The sequence below is a fragment of the Salvelinus namaycush genome, chromosome 12 (genome assembly GCF_016432855.1).
Source record: "Salvelinus namaycush isolate Seneca chromosome 12, SaNama_1.0, whole genome shotgun sequence".
Lineage (NCBI taxonomy): Eukaryota > Metazoa > Chordata > Actinopteri > Salmoniformes > Salmonidae > Salvelinus > Salvelinus namaycush.
The window spans coordinates 6856567-6882064 of NC_052318.1; the positions used below are offsets into that span (position 1 = coordinate 6856567).

Genomic DNA, 25498 nt, shown 5'->3' on the forward strand with positions numbered 1-25498 from the left:
TCTGGTTGGGGTATTCATGTATGGTCATTGTGGGGACAACGTCATCGATGCACTTATTGATGAAGCCAATGACTGATGTGGTGTACTCCTCAATGCCATCGGAGGAATCACGGAACATATTCCGGTCTGTGCTAGCAAAACAGTCCTGTAGCTTAGCATCTGTTTCATCTGACCACTTTTTTTTATTGATCCAGTCACTGGTGCTTCCTGCTTTAATTTGTGCTTGTAAGCAGGAATCAGGAGGATAGAATTATGGTCAGATTTGTCAAATGGAGGGCGAGGGAGAGCTTTGTATGCATCTGTGTGTGGAGTAAAGGTGGTCCAGAGTTTTTTTTCCCTCTGGTTGCTCATTTAACATGCTGATAGAAATTTGGTAAAACAGATTTAAGTTCCGCTACATTAAAGTCCCTGGCTACTAGGAGCGCTGCCTCTGGGTGACTGTTTTCTTGTTTGCTTATGGCTGAATACAGCTCATTCAATGCTATCTTAGTGCCAGCCTCTGACTGTGATGGTATGTAAAACAGCTACGAAAAATACAGATGAAAACTCTCTAGGTAGATAGTGTGGTCTACAGCTTATCATGAGATATTCTACCTCAGGCGAGCAACAGCTCGAGACTTCCTTAGATATCGTGTACTAGCTGTTATACATAGTCCGCCACCTCTTGTCTACCAGACGCCGCTGTTCTATCCTGCCAGTGCAGTGTATAACCAGCCTGTATGTTGATGGTGTCGTCGTTCAGCCACGTCTACATGAAGCATAAGATATTACAGTTTTGAATGTCCCATTGGTAGTTTAGTCTTCCGCGTAGGTCATCCATTTTATTCTCCAGAGATTGCACGTTTACTAGCAGAATGGAAGGAAGTGGGGGTTTATTAGATTGCCTACGAATTCTCAGAAGGCAGCCCACCCTCCGGACTCTTTTTCTCCGCCTCTTCACTCAAATCACAGGGATCTGGGCCTGTTCCTGAGAAAGCAGTATATCTTTCGCGTCGGGCTTGCCAGGGAAAAAAAAGAAAAAAAAGGATTCTGCCAGTCCGTGGTGAGTAATCGTAGTCCTGATGTCAAGAAGTTATTTTTGGTCATAAGAGACGGTAGCGGCAACATTATGTACAAAATAAGTAAAAAAATAAGTGACAAACAACGCAAATAAACAAACAAAAAAACACAATCGGTTGGGGGCACGTAAAACGTCTGTCTTCTTCTCTGGCGCTATCTTACTCTATTATTCTACAATTTAGAAAATAGTACAAATGAAAAAAAAAACTTGAATGAGTAGGTGTGTCCAAACTTTTGACTGGTACTGTAAGCTCCTGAGGCCCATTGTCGTGCCATTTATCCGCTGCCATCACCTCATGTTTCAGCATGATAATGCACGGCCCCATGTCGCAAGGATCTGTACACAATTCCTGGAAGCTGAAAATGTTACAGTTCTTCCATGGCCTGTGTCACGCCCTGACCTTAGAGAGCCTTTTTATTCTCTATTTTGGTTAGGTCAGGGTGTGACTAGGGTGGGTACTCTAGTTTTTGTATTTCTATGTTGGCCTGGTATGGTTCCCAATCAGAGGCAGCTGTCTATCATTGTCTCTGATTGGGGATCATATTTAGGCAGCCTTTTCCGTCTGTTGTGTGTGGGATCTTGATTTTGTATTGTTGCTTGTTAGCACGACAAAGCTGCACGTTCGTTTTGTTACTCTATATTGTTTTGTTGCTGGTTCACATTAATAAACACGATGAATGCCTTCCACGCTGCACCTTGGTCCAATCCTTCCAACAACGATCGTTACAGCCTGCATACTCACCAGACATATCATCCATTGAGCATGTTTGTGATGCTATGGATTGACATGTACGACAGCATGTTCCAGTTCCCGCCAATATCCAGCAACTTCGCAAAGCCATTGAAGAGCAGTGGGACAACATTCCACAGGCCACAGCCTGATCAACTCTATGCGAAGGAGATGTCGCGCTGCATGAGGTAAATGGGGGTCCACCAGATACTGACTGGTTTTCTGATCAACGCCTCTACCTTTTTGTTAAAGGTATCTGTGACCAACAGATGCATATCTGTATTCCTAGTCATGTGAAATCCATAGATTAGGGCCTAATGAATGTATTTCAACTGACTGATTTCCTTATATGAACTGTAACTCAGTCAAATCTTTGAAATTGTTGGATGTTGCGTTTTTATATTTTTGTTCAGTGTAGATTCAGCCTCTTGGACAATTTTTGTCGGAGCGGATGGTGGGGGGTTGCAAGACTTTTGCAAGCTGATTACGAAACTCCAGTTGAACCCAGTTGAATTCATTCCCTCTACAGCACTGGTGCTGAATGTTTAGGCTGTTGAAGATACAGATATTTACTTTATCAACAACATCTCAAGTGTTTACACTCTAAACTGCTCTCCTTAGTGAAAGTGTTCAGTGCCCCAACGGTGCCAGGAGCATAAGCGACACAGAAGAACAGTCAAATAGGGGCCTGTCTACTGCATATCAGGCAGGGGTGATGGCAGTCAACAGTGAAGGTGACCACAACAAGGACCACATCATGATAGCTATGTGTTGTGTCATGGTATGTGGTTGGTTGTTTTGAACATTGAGACAATAGAACCCTACAGTAGATGAGTTATTCTGGAACAACACAATGTTTTGCTTTATCAACCAGAAAAACATTTGAACTGCTAAAGCGAGGAGCCTATATTGAGGGCTTATTACTATCCTATAATTCTGTTTTTCCAAGATCTCTGCTTGAAATCAGGGGGATTTGTTTCCAAAATGTTGAAAGAGAGAATATCCCAAAAATCTGGTTTTGCTCGCCCGCAGTCCCCCCCCCCCCCCCCCAATAATATTTATCTTCGTGAATGTTACATGCAGGTAACTGATACAGGCATACTGGGCGCCCTCTGTTGTAAATCCATACTGTTTAGCCTTCTGATCCACCGCATTCAAAGAATATGACAACGTCTGTGGTCCTCACAACAGTCTGAAGCATGCGTCTCTTGTGTAATCCCAATACCACCACAAGTAAAACCCATGTAACCACTCTGGAGTCAGATCAAACAAAATTACTTCATGAAAACAGTAAAATTGTCTATTGGTGACTGATGCAAGGTACTGAATAGCTTGTTTTCCTATACCTACACGCACATCTCCTCGTTAGCTGTGACAACACAATGACACAGGATGAAAATTTGTGACACACATTAACTGATAGGTTGTAATAAATGTTACACCCCAAATTACTATATAATCCATGAATTGGTGCCAGTTAAGTAGTTGTTGTAAAGTCTAGTGGTGACACAGGGGTTAAGGGGCAGTGTTCTCTGGGTGTTCTACTCTCAGACAGCGGGACTAATGGAGCTGGGCTCTTGTCTCTGGTGGCAGCAGATGCCGACTCTGCAGAGTGAATCTTAACCGTCGGAGTTAAGCGACGATAGTCTCGGCCTCCTACGTCAGGGCACATTTTAACAGGCCCCGCACCCTGCCAAGAAAAGGAGCAGGCTTCCCAGGAGGGTTGCTGCTGCCGTTAAAATAAACACACTTTACCAGGCTGAGAAAAGACAGAGCACAGGCTGCAGGCCAGGCAGGCCTTCCCTCTGTCACAGTTGCTTGTGGGATGCAGCACACCATGTCCCCGGTGCAGAGAAGCAATGTTTTTAGAAAGCTAGGAGCTCTCCTTGATTTATAGTTTGTTTTCTGTATCATGACGTACCCTTCAGGACAGCTACCTGTTTCAAGGCTACGTGTGTGTGTGTGTGTGTGTGCGTGCATGTGTGCACAGTACAGCAAGGTATTGAACAGGGCATTCACATGCTCTGTGGGGCATAGTATTCTAGGTTACCCTGCCGAGGGAGTGAAGGTAATCCCTTTTGGCACCCTTGTAGAAAATAACATTTTCAAGCTCTGACTGTGCTTTGACCCTTACGTGGGCTTTAAATCATTACCCCTCTTCGTGTCAGCCCTCCAGTCATTTGCAAGCACTCTGAAAAAAGAGGCCGCTCTGCCAGACAGGGCATTTGCTGAATCTGGCCAAGTGCAACACTGGCCTGACTCCAGGTTCTGCCATAGTGCTGGCACAGCAGAGCTGGAGAGGTCTTGGCCCCAAATATTCACACACATACTCCAAAAGCTACCTTCAGAACTCTCTCATTGCTACCATAGCACAGTCAATTTGTTGTGTGTTGTATTTGTCTATATGTATGCAAGGAAGTGGGTTATGTTCCCTGGAAGGATATCCTATGTACTGATAGCAGCGCTCAGTGTACTCCTTTACCCAGCCAGTGTAAGAGGCAGGTGATACACCTACATATTCCAGTCACTTAAAGGCTCTCCAATATATCCCATTTCATGTTGCTGCACAGTAGATTGAGTCTGTCCACTCACCCTGCCTCCTATACTTGTCATCTTTCAGCCTCAACTACCAAATATAAGCTATAGAGAAACTCTCAATGTGATCAACTACAGACACATTGTCATGATGGGTGATGTTGGTTTAATTGTCATGAAAGTGGAGGGACATATTGTCCAATGCCAGTTGAGCTTAGTGTATAGGAGATTTGTCACTTGTGCTCCCTCTCCGGCCTCTAGGTCACCAGGCTGCTCGTTATGGTGCACATCTGTCAACATCGTTATGCGCACCTGCGCGTCATCAGACTCACCTGGACTCCATCACTTCCCTGATTACCTTTCCTATATATATATATATATATATATATATGACACTCCCTTTGGTTTCTTCCCCAGGCGTCATTGTTTCTGTTTCATGTCTGTGCTTTGTTGGTGTTTCTTCGTTTGTATTATGTTGTGTTTATTTATTTCAACACTCAGTCCCTGAACTTGCTTCTCGACTCTCAGCGCACATCGTTACAGGATCTCCAGTGTATCAGTCAGCTTAGATGTATCTAACACTACAGAGTCCCGTTGATCCCCGGGTGATTTGCCCCTCCTAAGTAGAGTAAAGAGAGAGATAATGTTATGGGTAGTTCAGTGAGGGGCAGCAGAAGGGCATATTCAGAGAAATAATAGAAATGTTTGAATGAATTTTTTTCTCCCTTTTTCTCCCCAATTTCGTCATATTCAATTGGTAGTTACAGTCTTGTCCCTTCACTGTAACTTCCGTACGGACTCAGGAGAGGCGAATGTCAAGAGCCATGCGTCCTCCGAAACGCAACCCAGCCAAGCCGCACTGCTTCTTGACACAATGCACGCATAACCCGGAAGTCAGCCGCACCAATGTGTCGGAGGAAACACCGTACACCTGGCAACCGTGTCAGCATGCATGCGCCCGGCCTGCCAAAGGAGTCGCTAGAGCGCAAAGGGGCAAGGACATCCCGACACACCCCGGTATTTAACACAGCCCGGAATCGAACCAGGATCTGTAGTAACGCAGCGAGCACTGCGATGCAGTGCCTTAGACCGCTGCGCCACTCGGGAGGCCCCGAAATAGTAGATTTAAACATAGTGACTGGCACTGACTGACGAGGTGGCTATTTCCAATACGACCGCACATGTGAGTTATCCCTATGTTCATAGCACTGTTGAATGAGCTAGTGTCCATAAATCACTGGAGGGGCCGAATTCTGAACCAGATCTCCGTGTAGAAAATGTCATCTCGTGGGCCTGGTGTGTCAAACATGAGAGGCATCCAACTCAAGCGTATGTGCATGAGCCCTTTCCAGTGACACTGTCGTCATAAGGGGCTGACCCCCTGCTCCCTGACAGTCACAAGGTGTCCTACCTGTTTTTGTGAATGATTCTTCCGGACCTTATGACAGCACAGTAAGCCCAAGGGCAGCAGGACCATGCGCAGCACACCATGATGACATCACTAGGCCCCAGTGGAACAGCGCCACACAGACATGGCAGTCCCTAGTCTCCTCCCCCTGACCCTGGATGATTGGAGGTAGGAGGGGGAGTTGTTTTGTTTTAATGGGGGGGGTGGTGAAGAGGTCTTGTGTGTGGGTGGGTTTACAAATAGTGCGCCCCATATTTGGACTGGTGACTGTCCCGCTCTCTTTTATCCTCGCAGAGAGCTTTAAAAACAACCTAACAGAACAGTGTTGATCTCCCACTGAATGACCCCTGACCTGCAAACATAAGCATAAACATTGTTTATGCTCAAACACAGAATGTTCAAGTGCACTCTTGTACCGCCTGTCCCTCACATGACCGTGTTATGAAAAATGCAAAATGTAAACACGGTTGTTGTCTTGCCTAACTGTCAGAGTTGTAGAATGCAGCATTGTGTGTGTGTGCACGCTGTATAAACACAACTCGAGTAGCTTGTTAATGTAGATGGACTAAAGAGAAGAGAAAGGGTAAAGCAGGTATAGAACACACATCCCAGAGGCTGCATTTTGATATGACGTAACTGAGTTGAGGCAGGGACAGTTGCTCTGTATAGCACAGCTATAGTACCAACAATCAATATATAGTTGGGAGACGGACGTAGTTCATTGAAATACTACATGTCTTAATGGAAATCATTTGAAACATAACTCTCTAGACACCTACAGTGGCTTGCGAAAGTATTCACCCCCCTTGGAATTTTTCCTATTTTGTTTGTCACGACTTCTGCCGAAGTCGTTGCCTCTCCTTGTTCGGGCGGTGTTCGGCGGTCGACGTCACCGGTCTTCTAGCCATCATCGATCCATTTTTCATTTTCCATTGGTTTTGTCTTGTCTTCCCACACACCTGTTTTCAATCCCATCCATTACCTCTTGTGTATTTAACCCTCTGTTTCCCCTCATGTCTTTGTCAGAGATTGTTTCTTGTTAGTATTGTTTTTTATGTGTATAGGTGCGCGACGGGTCTTCGTACCCATATTTGTTTGTTCGTTTCTTATTAGTGTTATGGCGCATGTATTTGGACTTTCATTAAAAGACTCCATTTTACACTCCGTTTGACTCTCCTGCGCCTGACTTCCCTGCCACCTATACACACGACTCTGACATTGTTGCCTTACAACCTGGAAATAAAATAGATTTTTGGGGTGTTTGTATCATTGGATTTACACAACATGCCTACCACTTTGAAGATGCAAAATATTTTTTCTTGTGAAACAAACAAGAAATAAGACAAAAGAACAAAAGCCTTTTTGTGCATAACTATTCACCCCCCCCCCCCGCCCCAAAGTCAATACTTTGTAGAGCCACCTTTTGCAGAAATTACAGTTGCAAGTCTCTTCTCTTGGGGTATGTCTCTATTAGCTTGGCACATCTAGCCACTGGAATTTTTGCCCATTCTTCAAGGAAAAACTGCTCCAGCTTCTTCAAGTTGGATGGGTTCCGCTGGTGTACAGCAATCTTTAAGTCATACCACAGATTCTCAATTGGATTGAGGTCTGGGCGTTGACTAGGTCATTCCAAGACATTTACATGTTTCCCCTAAACCACTCGAGTGTTGCTTTAGCAGTATGCTTAGGGTCATTGTCCTGCTGGAAGGTGAACCTCCGTCCCAGTCTCAAATCTCTGGAAGACTGAAACAGGTTTCCCTCAAGAATTTCACTGTATTTAGCGCCATCCATCATTCCTTTAATTCTGACCAGTTTCCCAGTCCCTGCCGATGAAAAACATCCCCACAGCATGATGCTGCCACCACCATGCTTCACTGTGGGGATGGTATTCTCGGGGTGATGATGTGTTGGGTTTGCACCAGACATAGCATTTTCCTTGATGGCCAAAAAGCTCAATTTTAGTCTCATATGATCAGAGTACCTTCTTCCATATGTTTGGGGAGTCTCCCACATGCCTTTTGGCAAACACCAAACTTGTTTGCTTATTTTTTTCTTTAAGCAATGGCTTTTTTTCTGGCCACTCTTCCATGAAGCCCATCTCTGTGGAGTGTACAGCTTAAAGTGGTACTATGGACAGATACTCCAATCTCTGCTGTGGAGCTTTGCAGCTCCTTCAGGGTTATCTTTGGTCTCTTTGTTTCCTCTCTGATTAATGCCCTCCTTGCCTGGCCCCTGAATTTTGGTGGGCGGCCTTCTCTTGGCAGGTTTGTTGTGGGGCCATATTCTTTCAATTTTTTAATGGATTTAATGGTGCTCCGTGGGATGTTCAAGGTTTCAGATATTTTTTTATAACCAAACCGTGATCCGTACTTCTCCACAACTTTGTCCCTGACCTGTTTGGAGAGCTCCTTGGTCTTCATGGTGCCGCTTGCTTAGTGGTGTTGCAGACACTTTTCAGAACAGGTGTATATATACTGAGATTATGTGACAGATCATGTGACACTTAGATTGTACACAGGTGAACTTTATTTAACTAATTATGTGACTTCTGACGGTAATTGGTTGCACCAGATCTTATTTAGGGGCTTCATAGCAAAGGGGTGAATACATATGCACGTACCACTTTTCTGTTTTTTATTTTTTTGAATTTTTTGAAAGAAGTCATTTTTTTCATTTCACTTCACCAATTTGGATTATTTTGTGTATGTCCATTACATTAAATCCAAATAAACATCCATTTAAATTACAGGTTGTAATGCAACAAAATAGGAAAAACGCCAAGGGGGATGAATACTTTTGCAAGGCACTGTAAGTCATGGGACTGTACTGTAGATACCCTGCAGCATCAACAACAACTCATTGGAATGTCCTCATGAATGAGGACTAAAGGTTGTATGATACCACCTGTTCTATTGCTTCAAATTGGGAGTAAAGAGATGGAGGACGTGGGTTGAGGATGGAGGACGTGTGATACTTCTATAAAACCTCCTGTTATTGTTGAAGGCACCTGGTTTGTGTTCTGCTGTAATAGGTCAGGAAGGCTCAGACAATACATGCAGAGAGAGTAGAGAAAGGGCTTGTTGTGTCCCCTACTAGAGGACCCCGACCACGTGGGAAAACACCACGGGCCTCACTCTCCACACAACGTCTCCTCCAATCTGCACATTGCCTGACATTGAACGTGTGTTTCAGGCTCATGCCAAAAACAAGTGGATAAATCAATGAAATTACACAAGAGCTGACATCTGCAGAGGGATAGCCAAGCTGTGCTGATGTTGCTAACTTGCTTTCTTCCCTCTCACTATGAATAAGCGGGCCGAATGTACCTGTAATGGCAAAATTCACAATATTTGTAACGACAATGTACAATAAATACAATTGTCTAATAAGTACATATGCCTGCTTATAATTCTCACTATGTAATAATGAACGGATCCTAGATGTATTTTGATAGATATACTGTAGCCAGTCACTATCCTCTCAGTCCTTATGGAGTGCTTATTTCACAACTAATTACTTTCAAGATATAATTTTGCAAATATGTTCCAAAACAAAAATTCGCTAATAACATTTGCTAACACATTTCATCATACATACAGTATGTCCTCCATTAAAGTTTTAAAAGGGGATTGCTTCCATAGGCAGCCAAGATCATCTTGCCACAGCGTTTAATACTCATTACGTCTGTATAGTCCCTGGCTGAAGAAGAGAGTGGAGACTGAGGAGCTTGTGTCTAGTGGTGAAAATGACCTTGCCTAATGCACATCTGGGCAGAGAGGTCCTGGATCGGGCAACCTCAGTGTACCACTATATGTAATGAATCCCCCCACTAACGTGTGAGAAATATGAGGGGTAATTAAATGAACAGATGCACCAAGGCTTTGCAGAGGAATGGGGATTTAATTGTTGTGGCTTGGGCCTCTGAGGGACAACTCTGGGTCCAACGTGCAGCTGTGCTCTAATGGGGTTAAGGGGAGGGGGTGAATTTACCCCTACTCTGTCCCATTTCAATAATTACTCTGGTTCAGAAAACCAATGCAATGACAGCTGAGACTTTTGCCCCCAAGATGTGCAGTGAACACAACACACAATTTCACACTATATTACCAGTACCCTCCAAGGACCCTGAACTTAATTGCTGCAAATCTGAGGCCAAAAGTGCTGTGTCACTTGGTTTCTTACACAATGCATAGTTCAACCCTGTGTCCTATCTCATCCGTGAGCGATTTAGTACTGGGCAGAGTTTGGGTTTTGAGTTTTTTTTTGTTTGTTTACACTTGACGATGATGGTAAATCGGCTTGCTATGTCCTACAAATATTAGTTTTTTCTAAATAATTGAAATGATTGCTATGATTCTAATTAGGGAGTCATGATTACGTCATGATGTGTTGCTCACATACTGACACAAGATAGTGACCAGGAACAGAGCAGCAGCACAACAATGGTCCTCTATGAAAATTTGAACATCTTGGCACTGTTATAATCTCCACTCGGCACCCCTTAGAGACTGGTTCCTCTCTACATTTCTTCCTAGGTTCCTGCCTTTCTATGGGAGTTTTTCCTAGCCACTGTGCTTCTACATCTGCATTGCTTGCTCTCTGGGAATTTAGGCTGGGTTTCTGTATAGTACTTTGTGACATTGGCTGATATAAAAAGGGGCCTTATAAATTTGATTGATTGAAACCCCACAGCTGACCAGCTATATTCAAATAAAAACATACCTCTCCCTGTTGTATTGGTTGCATACTTTGTTATTCTCCAGAAACTATACATGATACTATGTTATTCTCCAGAAACTATACATGATACTTTGTTATTCTCCAGAAACTATACATGATACTATGTTATTCTCCAGAAACTATACATGATACTTTGTCAGTTTAGCCGGGTCAAGCCAGACTCAAGACCAACAGCTAGAGGAGGATGTCCCTGAGCTTGTTAGGATCACTTTGCCCCCTAGTGGGGGTTGTCTTACATTTCAGATACTGCCAAAGCATCTGGTACTGTACAGCCCTGTACACTCTGCTCCTCCATTGTGTGGGAGGAAGATGTTGCTGCTGTGAGAGTTCTGGACTGGAACACAACTTGACCTTTACTGTTCAGAATAATGTGATTGTGTTGAGACCATCTGGTCATAAATTGGCATTGCTTTTAATTGTATAATGCATGCGTAATAAGTGACCAAAATTCAATAAGGGTTCATGGGTAATCCCAACCACATACTGTGACCTGTAGAAAGGGTAGTGGAGAGTGGTTTAAATGTAGCCATTTTATATATTCAGCTTTACTCTGTCAAGATAAATATAGACTGAACAAAAATATAAACACATTATGCAACAATTTCATGCCTAGCCAATCAGAATGAGTTTTTCCCCACAAAAGGGCTTTATTACAGACAGAAATACTCCTCCGTTTCATCAACTGTTTAGGTGGCTGGTCTCAGACGATCCTGCAGGTGAAAAAGCTGGATGTGGAGGTCCTTGGCAGGTGTGGTTGCACCTGGTTTGCAGTTGTGAGGTCAGTTGGACATACTGCCAAATTCTCTAAAACGACGTTGGGAGGTCAGCTTCTGCTAGCGAAATTAACATTCAATCATCTGGCAACAGCTCTGGTGGACGTTCCTATAGTCAGCATGCCAATTGCACGCACCCTCTAAACATGAGCCATCTGTGGCATTATGTGGTGTGACAAAACTGCACATTTTAGAGTGACCTTTTATTGTCCCCAGCACAAGGTGCACCTGTGTAATGATCATGCATTTTAATCAGCTTCTTGATATGGCTCACTTGTTCAGTATAGTATTCTTTCTAACAAAGATATCTACATATATTTCAGGATGTTGTGTATCCCTAGAAATATTCAAAATACATGTAAACATACAGTTAAGAACATTTTGGAAAAAAAGGTCTCTTGGCACTTACTCCGGGTATGGGGTAAGTTGAGCCACAGGACAGGGTAAGTTAAGCCACCTACAAATGTATGTACTGAATGAAATTTTACCACTAACTTTTTGAAACCATATCTAACTTTATTTCCCAAACAATTCAACACAATCACATTTTTTTCACATTTTAAGCATCTTTTAACAAACACTTTTTTTTAACACTTAACATTGGCCAGGCCCTGTTGATAATGCCTTGCACTACACCTGGTAAGAAAACACTTCAATTTGCTCAAACATTGGCTAAATTTACCCCAAGGCAAACATTTGGTCTAAATTAGCCCACACAGCTACAAGGATGCACTTTTATGCAGGTTTAGGACCTCATACTGAAACTTAGAGACCCCAACTGATGTATAAAATTATCTACTTTGGTTTAGATAGAAGCATCATGAAACCTCTAGTATATATTAATTTGACTTTTCCCATGTGGTTTCTTCCTTTAGACTCCATGAAATGACCTTTTCCTAAATATTTGGTAAAATTATTAATTTTGTGTATGGTTTCCTAGAAACAAGGGTGGCTCAACTTACCCCACTTTCCGCTACTGAAAAGACAAAGTGAAGACCAGAGACTTCCAGCTCGAGTGCAGTGGAGCCAGAGCATTAAATTCCTCACCCTGGATTCTGATTACTCACACCAGACAGCTGACAATTGTAGCGTTAAAATCAGGACAGGATTGAGTTTCCCCAGATGGAGGAACTGTGGCAAAGCATCTTAATTAGCGTGAGCAGCAGACACTGATGTCAGGGTGGGGGCTGGAGTCACGTAGCCATGCTGCTGGTCTCTGAAAAGCTGACACACCACCAGGTCCTTTATTCAATTTGTGTATGTGTGTGTTCAAAGTCCAATGTGTCACTAGTATCCACTTGCCATAAATGCTTATCGGTCTACTACACACAAGTTCCTTACAGAATTCTTTATACCACTCCTAAAAGCCATTCTGTAGTGTCGGTGTGTGGAGGTCTCTGATTTAAAAAAAAAAGAGAACAAAGGCCTTGCTTGCCAGTTCTCAGTGGTGCAGCACAGTGGGCCTGCTAGTATGCACGTCCTCAGAGGCGAGGTGGTGAATGACAGAAGCAGCTCCATCCAGGCAGCTCTGACAATTCAACCTTTGTCCCAGCCAGGCGGGAACACTCTGCACAGCTCATCCAGAGCCCCTCGTCCCCCTCCCTTTACTGGGGGCCTTGGAGCTGCATCTTAGGGCCATGGAGCTAAGCCTCACTCCTACACGGCTGAGGGCAGCGAGAGAAATATAGCATGGATGTGTTGAGACAGCAACCATGCCGTGCTCCCAGGCACTGCCAATCAACTTGCACCCTGCCTGCCCAGAGGAATGCCAACAAGCCTCAGTCAGAGGCAGCCTGTTCTACTCCCTCCGCCCTGGCAGCTAGTTTCATAACCTGGGTTGTACTCCAGATGTTAAGTCTTGAACTAGCAAAAACTGCAGCACTCCCTTTTATGGACTGTGTCCTCTATGTAACGCAGTACACCTTCCTACCCTGAAGAGATCTCACTGATTGTGCTCTGGATGGATCCAAATGTGATAATGCTGTGATCATTCCAATCTAATAAAAATATAGGAAATCAACTGTGTACTGCGAAGGCAAAAACCAAAACTTGCACCCCTTGGGGTCCTGAGGACAAAGTGTGGGAAACGCTGCTCTAGGCTAACTGAGCTATGTAGTCTTACCACAGCCAGTACAGCACAGTATTGACACAGTTTAACAAATGACAGGGCAGTGTACACATTTCTACCAAATCATTAATTTATTGGTGAATGACATTTACAATATTCACCAATAAGTGTCAAACTGAGGAACAAAATTTGTAAGCCAACATTACAATGGCTACTTCCTGCTCTTAAGAAAAAAAAAAAAAAAAAAGTTACCAGTCTCTTTAATTCAATAACCACAAACAAAATTCCATGTGCTATACCTGGGTGGGGTACTCAACTCTTAGCCTACGAGGTCCGTTGCCTGCAGGTTTTCTTCTACCTGATAATGAATTGTACACAACCTGGTGTCTCAGGTCAAAATCAGTCCCTGATTAGAAGGGAACAATGAAAAAATGCAGCGGAACTGGCTTCGAGGTCCAGAGTTGAGTTTGAGGGTGCAATACCATAGTGTCATTTGCACCCCTTTGACTTGTTATGGGCATTATTTGGTAGCTGTTAGCATTGACAGCTAACATCCACGGCTTGGTTTCTCCACATGAAGAAAGACTAAGAGTTGTGCAAACCTCTTGCTCCATGATTACTAGACAGTAGGTCCTTGTACATCCAGCCGGATGGAGCGCTAGAAGATTTCTACCTTCAGCAGAAAACGTTTCTCTGTACCTGAAGTAAAAGGAGAGAAGACAAACTGTGAGAACGGGAAACTTTGAGATTATACTCTAGTTCAATGCCTATAGATGTGCCCATGATGTTTATGTTAAGGTGTTAGACCCCGGCCAACAGCTCCGCCTCCCCCGCAGCTACTCGCCCGACCCTCCCCTGCTTCTCCTTCACCCAAATCCAGATAGCAGATGTTCTGAAAGAGCTGTAAAACCTGGACCCGTACAAATCAGCTGGGCTAGACAATCTGGACCCTCTCTTTCTAAAACTATCCGCCGCCATTGTTGCAACCCCTATTACCAGCCTGTTCAACCTCTCTTTCGTATCGTCCGAGATCCCTAAAGATTGGAAAGCTGCCGCGGTCATCCCCCTCTTCAAAGGGGGTGACACCCTAGACCCAAACTGTTACAGACCTATATCCATCCTGCCCTGCCTATCTAAAATCTTCGAAAGCCAAGTTAATAAACAGATCACTGACCATTTCGAATCCCACCGTACCTTCTCCGCTGTGCAATCCGGTTTCCGAGCCGGTCACGGGTGCACCTCAGCCCGCTCAAGGTACTAAACGATATCATAACCGCCATTGATAAAAGACAGTACTGTGCAGCCGTCTTCATCGACCTGGCCAAGGCTTTCGACTCTGTCAATCACCGCATTCTTATCGGCAGACTCAATAGCCTTGGTTTCTCTAATGACGGCCTCGTCTGGTTCACCAACTACTTTGCAGACAGAGTTCAGTGTGTCAAATCGGAAGGCATGTTGTCCAGACCTCTGGCAGTCTATGGGGGTACCACAGGGTTCAATTCTCGGGCCGACTCTTTTCTCTGTATACAGTAATCCCTCGTTTATCGCGGGGGTTACGTTCCGAAAATGACCCGCGATAAGTGAAATCCGCGAAATAGAAAACTTTTTTTTTTTTTTTACAATTAGCAACTATTACATGTATACAAATACAGTGACTCACGTGTAGGCCGTTTCGTCGACATTATGGGTTTAGGAGATGTTCGAAATTACAAGATAATTTGGCCAACTTAATGTAAATTTCCCAAGCTGTTTTATGTACGTACACATAACTGCACGAGACGACAAAATGATAGCACAATTCGTAGCATGTTTTGATACAAGAAGCGGGAGTGAGTTTTTAGCGAATCAGAATGCAGAGCACAATGCACCAAAAAAAAAAAAAAAATGCATTATGAAAATCCGCGAAATAGCGAATCCGCGATAAGTGAACCGCGAAGTGGCGAGGGATCACTGTATATCAATGATGTCGCTCTTGCTTCGGGCGATTCCCTGATCCACCTCTACGCAGACGACACCATTCTGTATACTTCTGGTCCCTCTTTGAACACTGTGCTAACTAACCTCTAAACGAGCTTCAATGCCATACAACACTCCTTCCGTGGCCTCCAACTGCTCTTAAACCCTAGTAAAACCAAATGCATGCTTTTCAACCGTTCGCTGCCCGCACCCTCCCGCCCGCCCGACTAGCATCACCACCCTGGACGGTTCCGACCTAGAATATGTGGACAACTATAAATACCTAGGTGTCTGGCTAGACTGTAAACTCTCCTTCCAGACTCATATTAAACATCTCCAATCCAAAATCAAATCTAGAATCGGCTTTCTATTTCGCAACAAAGCCTCCTTCACTCACGCCGCCAAACTTACCCTAGTAAAACTGACTATCCTACCGATCCTCGACTTCGGCGATGTCATCTACAAAATAGCCTCCAATACTCTACTCAGCAATCTGGATGCAGTCGATCACAGTGCCATCCGTTTAGTTACCAAATCACCTTATACCACACACCACTGCGACCTGTATGCTCTAGTCGGCTGGCCCTCGCTACATATTTGTCGCCAGACCCACTGGCTCCAGGTCATCTATAAGTCTATGCTAGGTAAAGCTCCGCCTTATCTCAGCTCACTGGTCACGATAACAACACCCTCACGCGCTCCAGCAGGTATATCTCACTGGTCATCCCCAAAGCCAACACCTAATTTGGCCGCCTTTCCTTCCAGTTCTCTGCTGCCAGTGATTGGAACGAATTGCAAAAATCGCTGAAGTTGGAGACTTATTTCCCTCACCAACTTTAAACATCAGCTATCTGAGCAGCTAACCGATCGCTGCAGCTGTACATAGTCCATCTGCAAATAGCCCACCCAATCTACCTACCTAATCCCCATAGTTTTTATTTACTTTTCTGCTCTTTTGCACACCAGTATCTCTACTTGCACATCATCATCTGCTCATTTATCACTCCAGTGTTAATCTGCTAAATTGTAATTATTCGCCACTATGGCCTATTTATTGCCTACCTCATGCCTTTTGCACACACTGTATATAGACTTTCTTTTTTTCCTACTGTGTCATTGACTTGTTTATTGTGTTATTGGCTTGTTTATTGTATGTGTAACTCTGTGTTGTTGTCTGTGTGACACTGCTGTGCTTTATCTTGGCCAGGTAGCAGTTGTAAATGAGAACTTGTTCTCAACTGGCCTACCTGGTTAAATAAAGGTGAAATAAAATTAAATAAATTAAAAAGACGCACTGACCTCATGGCGTTTTGGGTCCAGTGTGGCTTGGAGCCTCTTGTTGCTCAGTCTCTGATTGAGTGTTGGATGGACCCTCCTCCTTCTCAGCAGACAGGAAGTCATGAATGGCATCCTCAATGTGGGGCCTGAAAGTGTGGTTCAATTTGGGATCCACCACCTGGGTGATGATTCTGTCCACTCCAGACTCCAGCATGCCTGACCTGACAGACAGCAGAGACAGTACAGATGACTAATGACTGTGGCATAAGTAGCAGCAACTGATAGCACCTACCGCAGGCCAGACTGGGGACATGAGCTTAGCCATCCAATGTGCAGATTTCACTATCCTCTGTAATATGTACTGTCAGCAACGCATTTGACACTTACAAGCAGAATTATGAGTATATGAAGTACTGTAGCTACTTACTGCACGACGCTTTGTCTTAGCCCATTTCGCACTTGATTTTTGTTGATTGATGGGTTCCATTCTTGAGTGCTCAAATGAGTGGATACAAAGTTGTCAACTTTTTGTCGCAGATTCTGGTAGGCAGGCTGACGGCAATGACAGAAGTACACCGGCATTGATCAATAGCTGAGAACATTTTCCAGCACAACTGGCTAGCTAACGTTAGCTAGCTATGCTAAAAACATGGTTGGACACAAAGCGTAAACGTGCTAGCTAACTGAGTAAAATAAATGTTGACAGCCAGTTAGTCAGGAAAAAAACCTATATATAGTACCTTTGTATCCACATCTGCCAGGCAATCTCTGCGGAACTCGTCGAACAAGCCTCGGTTCTTGAGATGTTCCACGATGAGACCGATTAGCTGAGGATCTCCGGGAGGAAGATTCACCGCGTTACCGCTGGCACCCTCCGCCATACCGATGTTTGTTTAATTTCAGCGTTGTTCATAAACCAGTTTAACACTAATGATATCAATTGAGGAAACGACACAAAAGAACTGCTCGTGGGTCTAAAACTACAAACTAGCTAGTTATGTGGAAGAATTATTTGGAAGTGTACACAAGTACCAAAATGCTTTGCAATACGGAAGTTGCTTATTGGGAAGTGTCCTACCTAGCTACTACGCTAGGCCTTTCATCCTGATAGGCCCTGCATGGTCATTCCGAATTCTGCTTTGGCCGTGCAGCATTTACGGTGATATGGACTCTGCAGAAGTCGGGACATTCATACTTATTTCGTTTCGCCGAGCAGCGCTGTTGTGTTTGTGTTATACATGACCTCCCGCCCTCACCGACCGTCAAACAATCATGTCAATGCGGAGCTATACGGAGCACTCCGCATTGTTAAAACATTTGAGAGGCGCACCGCGATGCGGAACAGAGCTCAATTTGGCCTCTGCGTGCCTCTGGGGGCTCCGCTATTGCGCCACACCATCCACACCGCGCCTCAGACCACATTTTCAGATCAAGAATAAAATGGCTCTTAGCTTTTGGTTACAGAGAGGGAACTCTTTGGTTAGACACAGTTCAAACTTTAAAAAATACCAAATGTACTGATGACAGGGAGTAATGACCAGCTCATATTCATTGTCTTGTTTGATAAAAAATGAATGTCTCTAATATTGTCAGCAATACTCACAATGTACGTATATCTTTCCTGTAAATTGCATAGACCTACTGGTAAATGTAGACCACCTCATAACAATTTAGATATAGGCCTATGGATTACAGGACTTGGTTTTGCATAATGATGAAATCAGTTTGTGCCTAATTAATTCATACATTTCCTGTGTGACAGATCAAATAGACAGTGTCCATCTAAGATGGGATGGTGATTATAGGTCTGGTGTGGGTGAGACTGGGAAAAAAGACATCTGTATTTGTGATGTTTTTTTTTTTATGGCCATGTGAGTGTTACATAACAACCTCAATTGCTGCAATTTGCACACAATTATGTTTATCTGACTCACATTGTCAGACAGCATCTTCTGTTTATTTGAATATTAATACCACATGGCTCTTTTAAAAAACCCTTGAGGTAATTCAAGTGTTAGACTATTGGCCATGTGGCTGATTTATAAATAACCTAAATGTGAATTGTTTTGTAATTTAGGCCTATATTACAAAAATCAACTACAGAGATATGATTTTGTTTTGCAATTATTTTCTTTAATAAATGTAGTTATTGTAAATGGTGGGGGTGGTCTTTAATTATAATGTCAACTATAGTCTCCTCAATTTCCAGGAGTAGCTGGTTGCCAGGCAACTAGGGAGAGGAACCATGGTGACACTGAGGGAAGAGGATGGAGAAACAAGTGGGGTCTGATGAGGAGGACAGTGTCTTTATGTATTGTAACATTGTTTCCATGTAAGTACACCATGGTCTTGTAGGCTAACCCTTTGTACTGGGAGTATACCCTGTATATAGCCTCCTCTCTTATTTTGTGTGTTTTTTAAATGTTCACATTTTTAATTAGTTAAACTTTTTTGATATTGAGTACTGCACTGTTGGGTAGGGTTTGCATATTAATAATTTCACTGTACTTGTGCATGTGACAAATAAAGTTGAAACCTGGAGGACTGTTTAGTTTGACTCTCATTGGCAGAGGAAAAATGCTAATTGGCTACTGTGAATTGACAACCCTTCTGCAATTTGTCAACGTGTTTGGAAATGACAGAGAGCCGTAGAGGCAAATCAGATGATCTCAAACCTATTTTTTCATACACCTTGTTTGTGTATAACATATGCATATACCAACATGGAGAGTCGAGGTACACCCTCTGTACGTCATTGTCTTTTTCACAATGCAGTTATGCTTATTAATGGATTGTATTCATTTCATGTTGCCTCAGAGATGGTTTGAGCACAGTAATTAAATCTTCCAGATTTAGACCACCAATGGGCCACAAGATGGTGACATAACATCAGTATGTGTCAGAGTTAAAGCAGCTTGAGCAGAGAGGTTTAATTATGCAATGCTGTAGTCTCCAGCTGTAGTTGACAGTTTTTCAACATGTGCTGTGGCATATGTATCTTTGATCTGTACAATAAGATATTCTGTAACTGCCACCAAACAACAAAAACAAAGCACCCCGGCATGAAAACACACACGCACACGCACACTTAATGGAACTAGTCCCAATCATAACTCTGCCAATTTAGCAGAATCAGGCTGGCATGCTGTACTGTAATTATTTTACAGTTGGATTGCAGTCCTGGTTTTTGGGATCAATATGTCATTGTGCTCCCACTGGTATATCCTTGTAGAGTCCTGTGTAAAGCATGGCGCTTGCAACGCCACATGATTGTAGATTTGATTTCCACGGGGGACCCGTATGAAGAAGAAAAATTAAGTATAAGAATGTATGCATTCACTATTGTAAGGAACTCTGGGTAAGTGTGTCTGCTAAAATGTAAATGAGTCAGGACTCTATTCTTCCTGGTTGGCACATGGATTAGGAATCTAAGAAAGGAGTGTTTTGGAGCACTTACTTTGGGATTATGTGCTTTTATAAACTGGGTGGTTTGAGCCCTGAATTGTGATTGGTTGAAAGCCATGGTATATCAGACCATAAAACATTGAGTTTTACTGCTCTATTTATGTTGGTGACCAATTTATAATAGCAATAAGGCTCCTCAGGGGTTTATGATATATGGCCACTATACCACAGCTAAGGGCTGTGTCCAGGCACTTTGCGCTGTGTCGTGCATAAGAACAGCCCTTAGTCGTGGTATATTGGCCATATACCACACCTCCTTGGGCTCCTGATTGGCGCAGCGGTCTAAGACACTGCATCTCAGTGCAAGAGATGCAAGCGGAGCAGATCAGCCTGCATTTACAATACGAGAGCAGAAAAACTCAATCTTGAAGCTGAGATAAACCAAGTGTTTTTCAGATTTATTTTCCGTTCATTGGACAATTACCTTTTAGTATGTACACACCAGGGACGTTACTAGAGATTCATGGCTAGGGGGGGTAAGCCTCTTTTAGGGGGGTCTGGCATACTCCCTCCTGTCCGTTTACTGTTAAGCCACAGAAGTAGCTGAAACTGTTAGCTAATGTTAACCAAAACGTTAGCTACAAGTAGGCCTAACGGTACATGTACACTAGATAGCGGTAAATTGCCGCGTGCCGCTTTGGCCGTCCATTGTGACTCGCTTGTAGGCGTGCTGGCAGCATATGGCAGCAAATAGTTTGTGCGTCAAGAATTCGGCATAGCAAGTTTGTATGAAGGTCTGGTAATTAAATGGGTACATAGTTCAAAAGTAATATCCTCTAAAACGCTCTAGTGACAAAGTCTTTGTTGCCTTGTTTCCAATTGTCCACATGGCTGGGAGAACCTATTCAAGTAAGTAAATACATTTAGAAAATGTAAAAAAAAAAAGCTATGTATTATTAGCTAACTAGCTACAGTTCAGACTAACTCAAATGAGCTGCTAAATGCTATCTAGCCAACTTCACATACTGTATAGATTGCTAAGTGAATTAAATATCATCAGCTACCTAACTTCATATTAGCTAGCTATCTTGATGTATTTATCACTGTAAAAAACAAACTCCAAATGCATTTGTAGGTAGCTTGCTAACAGCCATGGAGGAGGGTGAAAGGAGAGCAGCCCCAACTGTCAGTGAGAGAGTAGGCTATTCTGGATAGGGCAGGTACTTGTGTAATTCCTGTCCCTAGAAGTGAGGACGGAGATAATAGTAACATAATATTCAGTTCGGTGTAATTTGACTATAATGAAGTCTGTTTCTTGTGAGGTTTTCTGTCCTCAGATAAAGAGCGCTATGAAAGCCTGTCTACATATGAAGAGCAGTGGTTCTCAGTCCCGGGGACTCAAAGGGGTGCACATTGTTGTTTTTGCCTTAGTACTGCACAGCTGATTCAAATGATCAACTCATCAAGCTTCAAGTGATATTTATGTATTCATTTGTGATGCTATCCTTGATATTATCCTGTTATTGTCACATGCACATATGTGTGCCCATGCATCTATCAATCCAATGTTATCAGGTATATTATACTTTAGTAATACACAATGACCTGGTGATGTAAGTCTAATCATGACATTGTCTTCCATATTCCTAGATACCTTGTAACTGGAGATTCCTTCAAAACGATTGCCTACAGTTAACGTGTAGGGCACTGCAAGGTTGGGTGACCAGAGCCATCTGGGACTGCCTCCTGGGGGAATTCAGGTGTGTGAAGGCTACCTGTGTCCTGCATAACTTCATGAGGATGTACACGAGGAATAGGAGGGGATTTGCAGCTCACCGCTGTATGCCAGAGGAGAAGTCAGCTGCTCTGCAGGATGTTTCAAGGATGGGGTCCAACAACGCAGTAAGAGAGGCAATCCGTGTGCGGGAGATCTTCACCTCCTACTTCTTCGAAGAGGGTGCTGTTCCCTGGCAACACCATAGACTACACTATGCACAACCAAAGGCTCTTTTAAGAGCCATTCACATTGCAATAAGAGTATTCTTCCATTTACTTAGCTATGTCAACTGCAGTTATTCAATTCCCAGTTTCTCTCCCTTTGATTTCTACTTCTCAGGTGAGGGTGCTGTTTAGGTAAGGGTGTGATGTCTGTACAAAAACAACAGGCTCTTTTAAGTCACCCATATTGAAAAAATGTAGAACAATTAGACACCCTATAACCCACACCTACACACTCATGTATCAATCTGATTGATGGATTGTGTTGTGCAGTAAGCAGGCTCAAGTGTATCACTGTGGCTCATTCCACCTTCAACAAATAGGCAAGAGGGCCAACCATGGAGAATAGTAAGACACTTCCTTATTTCTATAACTACGCTATATTGTTTGTCCTCATGTGCCCGTTCATGTTTTTCAGCATTAAGTACCCTGCAGCCACATACTGTGGTGTGGACACCAGGTGAGGCCACACACAGATTCCTGTTGAACACGGTCTCTCTAACTACCTTATTTTCTCATTAACAGTCTCTCTCCTTCACTTCATCCCTCTCTCCTCTTCTCCCTAAATCCTCTAGGTGATATCAGCTGTGTCAGTGAACCCCTCCCGCATCTGAACTGGCTACATAGAGGGCACTTATTCTACTCAATATTAGTTGAGTAGATATCTACTCAAAGTTATATTCTACATAGCTAGCTACGTTATTTCATCCATCTGCATTGCATAGCAAATATCAGGAAGGCAAGCTTACAAAATTGTACATTCAATTTGCAGTAAATGCTTTAGCTAGCTAGATTCTTTACATCCACTGTTTCACAAGACGACAGCCTGGTTTGCTGGTTGTTTCAGGAGTCCCTAAAACATTAAACAATTACAATTTCATACTCATGTCACAACGCTCATAAAGCTAACCAGATAACTTAGCTGGCTAATGTTAGCTAGTCAGCTAGCTTGCTAAATCGCAATTTTCGCAAATTAACTTTATGATAAAAAAAAATAATGCATAATCGTTTGTCTCTACACTAACTAACATATACCTGTCAACTGTATTTTTTTGTTGTTGCATGATTCGTTGTGACGTTATAATCACTTACATTTGCGTCCTAGTATTTTTGTCAGACATCTTTGCTGAAGAAAGTCTATAACACGGAACCCAAACCAGCTGCGCGCGTGCGCCATCGTGCATACATGTATTTTGTCCCCCCACACCAAACGCGATCACGACACGCAGGTTAAAATATCAAAACAAACTCTGAACCAATTACATTCATTTGGGTACAGGTCGAAAAGCATAAAACATTTATTGTAATTTAGCTAGCTAGCTTGCACTTGCTAGCTAATTAGTTTTTATTTATTTTTTATTGCTAGCTAATTTGTCCTATTTAGCTAGCTTGCTGTTGCTAGCTAATTTGTCCTGGGATATAAACATTGAGTTGTGTATTTTGTGGTTGTGACCCAGAAACTCTTGACCATTTATTTTGGGACTGTTCTTATGTCAGAAGATTTTTGGAGTGAGTTAGAAGATTTTATTTTAAAAGAAACAACTATTAATGTTAATGTGAAAGACTGATATTATGTTTTATTTAGATCCAAATGATATGGACCCTGATTTTACTTTCATTGTTAATTTGTTTATCTTTCATGGAAGATTCTTTGTCCATAAAATGAAGTGGGCAGAGAACAAACCCCTCTTCACATTATTTAAGATACAATTGAAATGTTATTTTGAAATGATCACTAAATGTAAAAACCAAAAAGCAATACGCACCATAAAAGTATTTAACAAATTGAAAATTAATCTTGATATGTAATACCCCTGTCTGTTAGGTTTATGTACTCTTGTTTGTATATTTCAGGTTTTTTGTATTTGTTATGTTCATATAAAAAATACTACTAATAATAATAATAAATAAAAAATGTAATAAACATTGAGTTGTTATTTTACCTGAAAGGCACAAGGTCCTCTACTCCGCCAATTAATCCACACATAAAACGGTCAACCGAATCGTTTCTAGTCATTCTTCTTCCTTCCAGGCTTTTCTTCTCGACATTATTGCGATTGGCAACTTTCATAAATTAGGTGCATTACCGCCACTGACCTCATTCGTCTTTCAGTCACCCTGGTGGGTATAACCAATGAGGAGATGGCACGTGGGTACCTGCTTCTATAAAGCGGTGTACTCAGCCTGTAAGATGCGATGGAACGGTTGATGAAAAAAAAGAAATTACAAATAAAATATATTGACTGATATTGATTGATTTAGGGGTGACTAATGAATATTTTAAAGCCCCCCTAAAATAGGCCTAGCGATGTCCCTGGTACACACTCAGATAGAGGGGACAAAGGCTAGGTACAACAAAAGTAAGGCTGACTTGTGACAGTATAATGTGAATTTTGAAACTATATTTGTGTGAGATATCTCATGGGGCTTGTATTTACCTGTATTTTCATTGTAGCACTTAGAAATAGACACTTACACCTAGTGAAAATATTTAATGTAGTATAATGCACACACATTAAACCAGAAACCAATTTACTCCATTGTCTGATCAAGTCTCTTTGTTGCCAAGGCAACTCCTTCTCCAGATTTCACATTTTCAACTGAAGAGAAATGTTATGCACCAACAGCTTCATTTGACTTTACCTTATGTCTTTAGGATTATGATCAAATGACACACTTCAGTATAATGACTTCAATTACCAGGTCTTAGTCTGTGGTGCAATAGTTACATTTCAATGAGTATTTGTAAATGGATATTCCTATAGGTTTTTACAGGGGTAAGATAGGAAGGAACTGCATGAGGAAGAGTCCAATCACCCATGGTTTAGGGACAACAATGGGCTCCCGAATGCTCCTGAGTGCCACAGCAGTCTAAGGCACTGCCTCTCAGTGCTAGATGTAACAGTATAACTTTAGTACGTCCCCTCGCCCCGACACGGGCGCGAACCAGGGACCCTCTGCACACATCAACAACAGTCACCCACGAAGCATCGTTACCCATCGCTCCACAAAAGCCACTGCCCTTGCAGAGCAAGGGGCAACACTACTTGTAGGTTTCAGAGCAAGTGACGTAACTGATTGAAACGCTAGTAGCGCGTACCCGCTAACTAGCTAGCCATTTCACATCCGTTACACTCACCCCCCTTTCAACCTCCTCCTTTTCCGCAGCAACCAGTGATCCGGGTCAACAGCATCAATGTAACAGTATAACTTTAGTACGTCCCCTCGCCCCGACACGGGCGCGAACCAGGGACCCTCTGCACACATCAACAACAGTCACCCACGAAGCGTCGTTACCCATCGCTCCACAAAAGCCGCAGCCCTTGCAGAGCAAGGGGCAACACTACTTGTAGGTTTCACGTAACAAGTGACGTAACTGATTGAAACGCTAGTAGCGCGTACCCGCTAACTAGCTAGCCATTTCACATCCGTTACATAGAGGTGGCACTACAGACACGCTGGTTCAAATCCAGGCTGTGTCACAATTGGCTGTGATTGGGAGTCCCGTAGGGTGGTGCACATTTGGCCCAGTGTCATCTGGGTTTGG

At 42.9% G+C, this 25498-nt stretch overlaps 1 protein-coding gene across 1 annotated transcript; it reads right to left on the bottom strand.

Annotated features, from left to right (window-relative positions):
* Nucleotides 1-13422: 13422 nt before the first annotated feature.
* LOC120056861 (biorientation of chromosomes in cell division protein 1-like) lies at nt 13423-20077 on the bottom strand. Its single transcript, XM_039005108.1, has 4 exons — nt 17289-20077; nt 16976-17100; nt 16570-16769; nt 13423-14013 (listed from the first exon to the last, which is right to left on the bottom strand). The coding sequence occupies exons 1-3, from the start codon at nt 17427-17429 to the stop codon at nt 16571-16573; spliced, it is 465 nt and encodes a 154-aa protein (XP_038861036.1). The 5' UTR covers nt 17430-20077; the 3' UTR covers nt 13423-14013; nt 16570.
* Nucleotides 20078-25498: the final 5421 nt, after the last annotated feature.

Bases quoted from the DNA above. Each gene is read 5' to 3' on its own strand.
- LOC120056861 (XM_039005108.1), bottom strand. From the start codon at position 17,429: ATGGCGGAGGGTGCCAGCGGTAACGCGGTGAATCTTCCTCCCGGAGAT. The intron at 17,101-17,288 runs GTACTATATATA...CATTGCCGTCAG, and splicing joins TGGCAGATGTGGATACAAAG to CCTGCCTACCAGAATCTGCG. The intron at 16,770-16,975 runs GTAAGTAGCTAC...GCTGTCTGTCAG, and splicing joins CTAAGACAAAGCGTCGTGCA to GTCAGGCATGCTGGAGTCTG.